General features: G+C 35.6%; 2 protein-coding genes across 4 annotated transcripts in view; one reads left to right on the top strand and one right to left on the bottom strand.

Moving 5' to 3' along the window:
• The first annotated feature begins 112 nt into the window (after nt 1-112).
• Nucleotides 113-4,130, top strand: LOC113811927 (mucin-2). Its single transcript, XM_070124883.1, has 5 exons — nt 113-656; nt 1,311-1,833; nt 2,140-2,629; nt 2,883-2,984; nt 3,295-4,130. Exons 1-5 carry the CDS (start codon nt 543-545, stop codon nt 3,425-3,427), a joined length of 1,362 nt encoding a protein of 453 aa, XP_069980984.1. The 5' UTR covers nt 113-542; the 3' UTR covers nt 3,428-4,130.
• Nucleotides 4,131-4,613: 483 nt separating this feature from the next.
• The window catches only part of LOC113811822 (mitochondrial thiamine pyrophosphate carrier), a 6,918-nt gene continuing 119 nt past the window's right edge, over nt 4,614-11,412 (bottom strand). The window contains exons 1-7 of one of the 3 annotated variants that reach the window (XM_027363644.2): nt 11,386-11,412; nt 8,776-8,917; nt 8,353-8,505; nt 8,014-8,163; nt 7,523-7,691; nt 6,576-6,721; nt 4,614-5,339 (exon numbers count right to left, since the gene is read on the bottom strand). The exon at nt 11,386-11,412 is cut by the window's right edge and continues 119 nt beyond it. In XM_027363644.2, the coding sequence (XP_027219445.2) occupies nt 5,136-5,339; nt 6,576-6,721; nt 7,523-7,691; nt 8,014-8,163; nt 8,353-8,505; nt 8,776-8,917; nt 11,386-11,412 (991 nt within the window). In that variant the 3' untranslated portion in view covers nt 4,614-5,135. Of the gene's footprint in view, nt 5,340-6,575; nt 6,722-7,522; nt 7,692-8,013; nt 8,164-8,352; nt 8,506-8,775; nt 8,918-10,688; nt 10,867-11,385 lie in introns of those variants that run through there. The other 2 variants (XM_027363661.2, XM_027363652.2) reach the window with 2 other exon arrangements.

The following is an 11,412-nucleotide window of genomic DNA, read 5'->3' as shown; positions in this document are numbered from 1 at the left end:
AGAAATCGAGGTACGTTTCCTTCTGTCACTGCCAATCTATTTGTTGTGTGCGCCATGTTGCCGTGACAGGAGGGCGTCGGCGCAGGAGGAGCGGGCAGGCGTGGGCGTGGGCGTGGTGGAATTACGCGCGCTCTGATTACACAAAGTGGCCTCTTACCCCCCTCCCCCTCTTTCTCTTACATGTGTGTGTATGTGTGTGTGTGTGTATGTGTATATGTATACATGCGTGTGTGCGTGCATACCGTGTGTGCGTGAATACCGTGTGTGTGTGTGTGTGTGTGTATGTGTGTGTGTAGAAGTAATAGTAGCTATGTTTGTAGATATATACTATCTGTTCCCCGCCCATCCCGCTAAAATTTGAATCCGCTCAAACCAGCGGCTAACGTGGAGGCATGTGGATCGTTTTCGTTCGAGGCGCGACCTGGCCATGACTCCTGAACAGCAGCCTTTCCTCCTCCCGCAGGTACATCGTGTACCACGAGAGCCCCGCCCTGCACGCCGCCGACCTCGAGCACAACCGCCGTCGCCTCGAGCGCCCTCCGATGCCGCCCTACGCCATCCGCCGGACGGGAGACATCGGCCCCGGGACGCTCTTCGGCACCGTCGGCAACTACGGCAACCCGGAGAGCGGATACACCGTCGTGAACAAGAACGAGGTGAGGGAGAGGTCGAGGCGCTGGCGGCGTTGGTGTTATCCACCAGCGGGCCGCGTAACCTCGTTGTTGATTGTTGAAAATTGCACGTTTTTGCCGCACTGCACGGATCACTTGACTCTTAATTTCACGCTCTCAAACAGCCATGTCTATAGCATTATCAAGTTTTCAGTTTATGGAAGAGAAAGTTAATCTGAGTAAAGATGAGAGTAGAAAGAAATGCATCTATATCTATCCAAATCCATATCTATCTATGTTCATATCTTTAAAAAGTATACATGTAGTTGAGAACCTGAATTTATGGAAGAATTGATTTTTTATTATGGCATGAATTACAACAGATAACAGTAGACAGGTAAAAAGTAAGAATTGTAAAAGGGGAAGTCCCACGAAAATCAGATATTTGCTTTCCATTCACACTAAAGAGATTATAGATATCACCTCTGCGCAACAGTCCCTCAAGAAGTGAAATGCCATGACTAGAGAGTCATGTTCAGCAGTCCCTATCCATGAAATCTGGCAAAACAATCCCTAAAGATTAAAATTACATCCTACAATCCCTGTGGACAGAAAGATTGCCATCGAGTTTCCATCAGTTTTCGTATCGTAATCAGCCACACTTTCTCAGTCCTCAACTCTCCTTGTCTCGTGACCCAGGTGAACTATGTCGTGCCGCCCTTCACGCCCGGCGGCCGCGTCAACGTCGCCTTCCAGTTCTGGATCCCCATCAGCATCGGCGGCTTCTTCGTGACGGGGCGAGACCTGGAGGAGGCCTTGCGCTCACCCAACCCGACGGCCTACATATCCTCCCTCTTCCTGAAGCACCTCTCTGAGAATTCAACCATCGGCGAACTTCTGGGCGACGTGGGGAGCCCCGTGGTGGAGCAAGGCGTCCAGAAGTTCTTGGACTGGGTCATGCCGTACCTCGGATACTTCACGGGGAGCGACGTCAACGAAGTCAACACGTACTCGCTCCCCAAGTCCCGAAGCAAGAGGGACGCCGCAGACGACGACGGCTGGACCACCATCGGAGGGCCTGCGAGCGGGGGGGAGCAGGTGAGGCCCACGGCAACGCTGATCACGTCGTCGTCGAGGCCCACGAACAACGACCGGCTCTTGTGGGGCAACGACCATGTTCTCTCGCATAATAATATTCAAGACAGCGCTACAAAGAGGCCAGGTGCGTAGGATTTTGTTACTTTCCTGTTGAAAAAATCAGGCCAACATAACCCGCAATACTGCATGTGGTTAGAGCATTATGGCATTATTATTGCTACAAAGATTCCAATTCGAACTTCATGCTTTCCTTTCTGTCTTAGCATTTCCTCCTTTTCATATCCTATATTTCCATTTTTTCTTAAGCAACAGTCTAAATTATCTTATGAAATTATTACATATAATTCAATTCATAAACAGTTGGTTCTTCTGGAACACTTCGATACAATTCTGGTTTAATGTTACACCTTCACGCTGTCTCCTTCTTCAGGTCTTGACCTCATCAAACCCATTGACGTCACTGAAGAGCGTCCTAGGCCTTCGTTCTCCTCAAGGCCCACCTTCTTCCCCCGTCCTTCGACATCTTCATATCCTTCATCATCATATCCTTCTTCATCGTCATCTCGCCCTTCATCTTCATACCCTTCTTCATCATCATCTCGCCCTTCATCATCGTACCCTTCATCATCATCATCTCGTCCTTCATCATCCTCGTCATCTTCATCTTCATCATCAAGCTATCCTTCTTCCTCTTCGCAAGACATCACCCCTCCTTTCCACCTGACATCCTTCGATGAAGTTCCATCTGGCGCGACAGACGCCAAACGCCTGGACGTGTCAATGCGTCTCTCCCGCCTTGACTACTTTTTCAACAACCTCCACCTGGACCGCGAGGACTGTCGGCGCCGAGTTCTGTGTGAGGTGTCCCGCGATCCAGAAACCTTCGCTCCACTGTCGGACCTGATCGGTAGTGAGACTAGGCAAGTGCACTGCGGGTATTAACGAGTCACTCTCGGAGATTCTTTGGTTCCTTGCATGCTTTATCGTAAATTGAATGTTTACGTTTAAGTTCCTCCTTTTTTCATTTAACATCGGCGGCAAGTTATGGCTTTACAGATGTATATTTATACTTCCTTATGTCACTGGTCTCTATCTATCTCTGCGAACCTAACTCAAGACCTTAAAATACGAATTGTTCGTCATGAATTAGCTAATTCAACTATTTTCCCTCAGGATCTCAGGCAACATCTGGGAGCTGAGTCAACAGTTACGACATACAGCTGAGGGCGGGAGGCTCTTGTCCTACATTGAGGCCGTGAAAGAAGGAAAGGACAGGTTAGTGTATTGTGATACTCGTAGCTGAGATATGAAAAGAGAGAAATTAGTCGTTAAAGGGAAGAATTAGTCGTTATAGCTGGGAGCTGAAGATCGGGGAGGAAGTAATTGTTGCTCGTTATGGTGTAGAGACTAGGCAATGGTGTATTTTTTTCACTTTTGGGGTAATGAAGTCTAAATTAACAGTCAAATGTCTAAGGAAGAAAAGGAGAAAGCGCTCAGAGCATATAATAATCAAAGTATGCATTGGTAATATGTAAAACGCCCTCAAGACTTCACGTACTGAATGGAATTTTGCTTTTATTCACAGGTTAGAGCAGTGTGATGGGTACCGATACCAATGCGATATGAAGGCTCGTGAAGTGATAAATACAGACATACTCCCAATATGGCGTGAAGTAGTCCGTTGGCTCACTGTGAAGGTCCTTACGCAAGAAATATAATTATCCTTTTCATATTTATTCGTGAATGATTATGATTTTCCAGATACAAATATCTGACCTTTACCTTACAGAACATTAGCATGTCGTTGTGACTTCCTTTTAGTGCCTCTCCTGTGTATATATAATTTTATAAAATGTGTCCATGCCATTACTCTTAGTATCTGAAGATAAAACACTGAATGTGAAAGATTATATCCTGAATGCCGTCTTAATATTTGTGAGTGATAACAAAAGCATGCGTCTGCAGTTATGATTTTGCATTAAGTTTAATTTTGAGTTTGTATGCATGACTTTTTCAGTGTGCGAATCTGGGGAACTTTTGAAATTAAACAATAGTTCTTAAACCATGTTTGTGCATTATAATCATGAATAAAAAAAGTACATTATATTCATGGAATATGCCATATTTGATTGTATATTTTGTTATTGTTGTGTTGTTAATATTATAATTAAATAGGTAATACAGTTGCATTTGTTATATTTCTTCAGAAGGGAGATATCACTGCATTGCAGAAAATGTTTTCTTTTGTAAATGCTTTGTACTAAATATATAGGCATTAACTTTTAATTTAGTGTGTAGATGTATCAGCACTAGTCACTTATTTTAGACCAATTTCTCAATATATCACCTCTTGCCTTTTGTAAGAAAGCTTGTTTAAGTAAAGTTGTATGCATATATAAATAAGCACATCCATTTTTATATCACACATCCATTTTTATATCACACATCCATTTTTATTTCACACACACACACACACATACACATACACATACACATACACATACACATACACATACACATACACACACACACACACACACACACACACGTACACACACATACACACACACACACACACACACACACACACACACACACACACACACACACACACACACACACACACACACACACACACACACACACACACACACACACACACACACACACACACACACACACACACACACACACACACACACACACACACACACACACACACACATACACACAGAGTATATATAAATCATAATAACGATATATAAATTATATATGCATATAAAATAAAATATTTGACCAGCAACCTCTTTTATTTCCCTATGTAACTTCCTAAATGTTTTTTGCCATCATCATACTTGAATATGTAGGCATTTACATGAGGAAAGTAAATGGTGAAGGCATGAATAAATAAGAAAACAGACTTATTCTAAATATCTGCATGGAGCAGCCTCTATTTAAAATACTACAAACATAACAGTTGCATACTGGATATTTATAATCGTATATTTTCAGTATGCAATATCATGTAAATATCCACAAAATGATGAACATCATCATATTCACAAAAATTATATACACTGTACAAAACTTATGTCTAAGAAATCTTTGTATGTATTTTATAAATTATTATCACAGATCACTGTTTGCAAGATATTTGGATTCATAATGCAATAGTAATTAATATCAACTGATTCAGAAACATCAAGATCATCTGACATATCCCTAAATAATTCCTGAAAAGAGTGAGAGATAATGAAGATTATAAAGAATAATAATAATAAGCTATTTCTGAGTCTATATGCATTAGAAGGAAGAGAACTGTAATCACAAGTACTACCTATAAGGCACGTCTTTGAGGGTTTCAATAGGCTGAAACAATATTGACTAAATCTGAGGTTCGTCAAAAAGAGAAAGATATTATCATCGTCATTTGCTGGTGTCATCTGGACTAGTACTCTTTCCACGGGCAACAGAAATAACGTAACAGGTGGCTTCATATGAAACAAAAATGACCCCTGTTGCTAAGCCACTCTTGATCATACTCGGACAAAGTCCTTTAAACCACGCCTGCATGCCTTCTTCCTGCATCACAGTTGATATGTACTTCCATACATTTGTATATACAATAACCTATGGAAGGAATAAGAAAATGTTAGGAATTATAGTCAGAAAAATATAAAAAAGTTATTATGACATTGCTATCAACATCAATAATGTTAATATTCATAAAACAATAACAAATATTCTTCATAATGCAATCCACAGTATTAGCAATAACATTATAACAAATATAACAATATTAATAATAACTATAACAAAAATAAAAAAAAGAAAATAACATTAACAATAACAACATCAACTACAACATCATCATGTTATTGTTGTTATTATTTTCATGATCAGTATTATTATCATTATCATCATCATTATTTTATTATTATGATTATGATTATCATTATCATCATTATTATTATTATGAATAGGATTGTTATGATTATCATAATTATTATTATCATTATTACTATAATTATCATTAGTACTATTATTATCATTAGTACTATTATTATCATTATTATTGTTACTACCATCATCACCATCATTGTCATTATCATCATCACGATTATTATAATTACTTTTATTATTATTGTTATTTTTGTCATCATCATTATCATTATATGTTACCATCATTATCATTATTATCAACATTACCATTATTATTGTAGTTATTATTATCATGATCAATATCACTATTATCATTATCATCATTATCAACATCAATTTTTTTTTAATTATTATTGTTGTTGTTGTTGTTGTTGTTGTTGTTGTTGTTGTTGTTGTTGTTGTTGTTGTTGTTGTTGTTGTTGTTGTTGTTGTTGTTGTTGTTGTTGTTGTTGTTGTTGTTGTTGTTGTTATTGTTATCATTATCATTATCATTATCATCATTATCATCATTATCATTATCATCATTATCATTATCATCATTATTATTATTGTTATTATTACCATGAGTATTAGCATTATCACCATTACTTTTACAATCATTATTATTATTATTACCATCATCATCATCATTATTATCATTACTATTATTATCATTATCTTCATTATCATTATTGATATCGTTATCATTATATTTATCATCACTACCATTACCATTACCATTATCATTATCATTATTATTATTATTATTATTATTATTATTATTTCTTTTTTATGAAAGATTCAACTGAGAAATAAGGGAAGAGAATAGGGAAATAGAAGAGAAATGAACAAGAATCAGACATTCAGCAGAACCATAGAACAAACACAAGTACCACTTACTGAACATATGTGTCTATAGAGATGCATCGGGATAAGAGAACGTACCTTGCCAAACTGCTTTCTGTTACTTTCAAAGCCTCGGATCTGCATTCTCTTTTTAAGAACATCAAGAGGATAGAGAATGGCTTTGGCACACACACCTGCCGCCATCCCACTCAAAGCACTGCAACTCAGCCAGGGAAGATGGAATACTGAAGAGAAGCAAAGACAAGCCAATTAATATACAAACACATTACCCCATATATCCTATTTCTTCATTTCCATAATCATAATTGTGAATACTTTTTTGAGTATGAGCAATACAATTTTCATGATCACAATCTCATTATCATTACTAGTATCATTATCAGTATATCTTTATCATCATTACTATCATCATTGTTGTTATCATTATTGTCATTATTATCATTATTCTTTTTATTAATATCCTTATCACCATTATTACTATTCATTATCATTATCATTATTCCTGTTACTATTGTTGTTATTATTATTACATTATCATTATCATTATCATTACTATTACTGTTATCATCATTATTTTTATCATCATCACTATCATCATAATTACTATTATTATCATTATTAAAATTATCATTATTATCATTACTATTATTATCATTATTTTCATCATTTTCATGATCATTATAATCACTATCATTATTACAATCATTATTATTATTACTTTAATCATTATCTGATACAGACATTCATGCACTCATACAAATATTAATAAAAAAAGATCCCTAAGACAGTTGAACTGATTATGAATGAAATATATAAATGAATTTCATAAACTTCTGAATCCTATTTTTGCTTGAGAAAAGCATACACAATTTCATAGAATTATTTTGTCATGATCATGAACTGAAATATCTAAATAACCCAATCTATGCAAGCTATGTAATTCTTTCTAGTATATCAATTTAAGTTAATAAAGTGTGTTTCCATTTGGAAACTGAAGTCAATTACACATCTACTTCAAATCTTACCATCGCCAATAAGATTATTAGTAAGCGCAAGAAATGCATGATAGAAATAGAAGATGAGTCCAGAACTTGGCGCATTCATAGCAACAGTTGGCAGAAAGCCACGCCATAAACTTAATGCTCCTTCTTGCCGAACCATCTTCACTGCTGCATCCATCATACCACTGTAATACTATGAAATGAAATAATTAATTGTATGTGGTATCACTTATCAAATAATGCATCTTATAAAATACAAGATAAAAAAGTAAAACTGCTGTACAAATAATCCTTATATAAATATCATATATCAGCACCATATAATGTCATATACAAGAGCAAAAGAAAGGAGAAAATAAATAAATCCTACGGTAATAGAATAATTCTATATACAAATTATAACTACTAATGTTTGTTCATTTCTTCATTCATAATGTAAGAAACTGTATGCAATCAACAACAAATCAAAGTAAAATTTTATGAAGCATTTACAAAATTTAGAGAATGGAATTAACCTTTGGAGTTCCTTGTGCAACCATCCTGGTACGTATCACATCACATGGCATGGATACCAATGTTCCACAAAATCCAGCAAGTCCTCCACACAATCCATGAGGAAAACCATGCTCAGTGGCTGCCTCAGTGAGAACTGCATAACTCCAGAACTGAAAGAGTTAAAAAGAGACAAAAACACTCGAATATGGTTTACATAACAATAAAAAGAGTAATTAACTCATTTTCTATTCCATATACTTGTATTCACACCTAATGACTGATCAGTCTTCTACCATTCTGAGTAACACAAAATATAGTTTTGGTCACATTTTTGAAAACTAATTAAGGAAGTATCTTACCTGTGCAACACCATATCCAACACTTAGTGCTTGAGCTGGAAGATGCCCTTTCCAGAGAGCTGAAGGACCTTCACTTTTTGCAATTGTGAATAGACTCTGGAAAATCCCATGGTACAGCCCCCCACCACGCCTTGTGGTTGGTTCAATTTGCAGCTTTTAGAGATAGAAAGATGTGAGTTAACTAACAAACCAAAATACTAAAAGACTTCAAATCAATAAACTGACTTTCAAAAGGAAAAACTGCTGTTATTCAGGTATATAATTGTAAGTTCATTTTCATCTAATACAGTAACAGATATAGGAACACATCTGGTATTCAACTCATTTAAAAATTTGAAAATAATCTTTATATCGATATTCTTCACTCAGTACTCTTATCATTTTTGCAACAGCATCTAAAAGGAGACCTGTATTTATATTTACCTGAAACCTAATTTTAAGAACATCAAGGGGCTGGATAAGAGCTCGAGTGACCATTCCACTTACAGCACCAGCAACAGCATGGTCTCCTGGAGTGAGCTGAACATCCTGGTCTTCTTTATATCCTACATAGCTACCCATTATTCTAAGAAAAGGCAAACATACCATTACTATTCTACCCCTTATAAAGATTAAACACTTAAAAGTAAGAAATACTTACATATAGTGATATAGGAAATGATAGATATGAAGCTAATGTTAGAGCATGAGACAACTACTAAAAGAAAATCATGTAAAATGCATGATACAATGTTTTGCTTATTGCTGCTGCCTTGGTACTCTCACAAAAAACTTACATAATGCATAGCCTAGTTTGGAAAACTCTGGTTCATAAAATAACTTACATGTTGCACCAGTAGCTATGAAATAATTCACCAGAGATATTTTGCGATGAATTATATTACAGAAAAAAGTAACAATTCTACAATGCTGATACACAGAGACAGGAATTTCCTACTCAAATTATGCTAAGTTAAATTCCTAATCCTTTGGGTTAACAGCAGGTGCAGCATATTAGTAGTCATCAGTATGCACCAAAAGAAGATTAATTTTTGTATGTATATATATATATATATATATATATATATATATATATATATATATATATATATATATATATATATATATATATATTTTTTTTTTTTTTTTTTTTTTTTTTTTTTTTTTTTTGGGGGGGGGGGGTGGAATTTCCAAATTCTATTGAATCTTAATGTAACAACTAAAAGGCATGGAAATAAAACTGTTTTTTTTCTTTCGTTTTTTTTAAGGTCTGATGTGCTCTACACATTACATATTGATGAAAATGATGATAGTGCTACTGATGATTAGTAATAATAATGAATAACCATAGTCTAATTACCATAATGACATATTTATCACTACTAATGCTGGTAATAAAACAAATGATAATGACAATAGTTTCATCATTCACAAAAATCAAAATTAATCTAAAAATTATATTTCATACTATCAGTATTACTGTCAAGGTAAAACTTTCAGATAACCCCACCCCCTATCACATGCAATAGCTGATAGCATTTTGGACTTAAGGAAAGACAAATAAATCTATCAAGCTCTACAATTCTAGACCTTCCTTATGGCTGATCAATACATATATAATTCTCACTGTTTTTTTTTTTCTAATTGCCATTACTGGTAGATATCATTATCTATACTACCACACCCACTGTCATCATCACAACAATAGCATCACCATCATTATAATCAACAATAATTTCTTTGATAATGATGATGACAAACAATGAAACCCAATTGCCTAGGATTGCTTTAACTAGTAATTTTTAATAATATCTTCCCATAACCAATCAAAACATATAGTAGGAATTATGATGCAGAACCCCCAAAACCCCACATTCTTGGCACCTATGGCAGGGGAAGGCATGGAAGGTCCCATAAAATTTATGGGGTACACTAACAATATAACATGATGATAATACCTTCCTATACTGCCAACCCTAAACCCCCACCCAGGATAATAAAAAATCCCCCACATATGACGGCAGGATAGTGTCATACAGACAGCACAGTGATCCCACATGCTAGTTGTATACTCTACCCTGCCAGGTATACATGGTGGATTCTTTGTCTTCCCTTGCGAGAGTTGAGAGCAGAAGCCCCCTAGGAGGGTGGTCTCAGGGGGAACAGCCCCCTGCATTAGACAATATAATGGCTGACTTATCAATACCAAAATTGGCATGATCAGTTATGCAAAGGTATTCTGAAAAATTACCCTTTAATTCTACAGTTGTTATCAATACGTATTTAATTTCAACAAGAGTATTTTTCAATCCTACACAAATTTCTATACTTTGTCATTAACTACTAATAATTCTTGCCTCCCAACAATGCCAAAACTCTTATTGTGCGTGAAGTCACGAGTTTCTCAAATTACTTTCCATTACACTTCTTTTTTCTTTTAAAGGGTTGTAGACTATACTATAGTCTATTCACGGTATTCATTATAGTTCCGGTGAACTTCGTGTTTCGCAGACGATGCCGTGTTTATATTCGGAGTCGTTTCTTTAATCTAATCCAGACCTATCCGGATTTCTCTAGTATCAGAAAATTGTTATTTTTTACATCGTGTATGGGTACATGCATGTATTTATGCACTCATTTACAAAATCTTTTACATGCACATATATTGAAATAAAAGATCATCTAATTAATCAAGTGCAAACTAAACTTTAATCAAATTTTATGAATGTTTGCTAAAGATCGAACCTTTACCTTTCGTTGATAGAATACAAAATACAATCAACAATATGTATCAGCACATTATCTTCTTTCATAAAATTATAGAAAACATATATATCAAGGGAACTTTACAGTTGTATATAAGATTATCTTTTTAAATAAACTGGATATAATAAGTTACAACTTATAAAACCTTAAAGCTCGCCAGTATGAAGTCATGAACGACAACACAAGATCACATCGCATTTTAATAACTTCTAAGTGAATTTCTTGGTGAATAAACATGCCTCACAGACTTATATTCACGGACAAAAAATAAGATAAAAAAAGGCGTACTTGCTCCAGTAGACATTCCACGGAATA

The sequence above is a fragment of the Penaeus vannamei genome, chromosome 9, assembly GCF_042767895.1.
Source record: "Penaeus vannamei isolate JL-2024 chromosome 9, ASM4276789v1, whole genome shotgun sequence".
NCBI classification, from domain to species: domain Eukaryota; kingdom Metazoa; phylum Arthropoda; class Malacostraca; order Decapoda; family Penaeidae; genus Penaeus; species Penaeus vannamei.
The sequence above is the reverse complement of the archived record's forward strand: the minus strand, read 5'-3'. Positions and strand labels throughout refer to the sequence as shown.

Coding starts and splice junctions, on each gene's coding strand:
- LOC113811927 (XM_070124883.1), top strand. CDS start 543: ATGCCGCCCTACGCCATCCGCCGGACGGGAGACATCGGCCCCGGGACG. Junction 1,834..2,139: donor CAGCGCTACAAAGAGGCCAG/GTGCGTAGGATT, acceptor CTCCTTCTTCAG/GTCTTGACCTCATCAAACCC. Junction 2,630..2,882: donor CTGATCGGTAGTGAGACTAG/GCAAGTGCACTG, acceptor ATTTTCCCTCAG/GATCTCAGGCAACATCTGGG.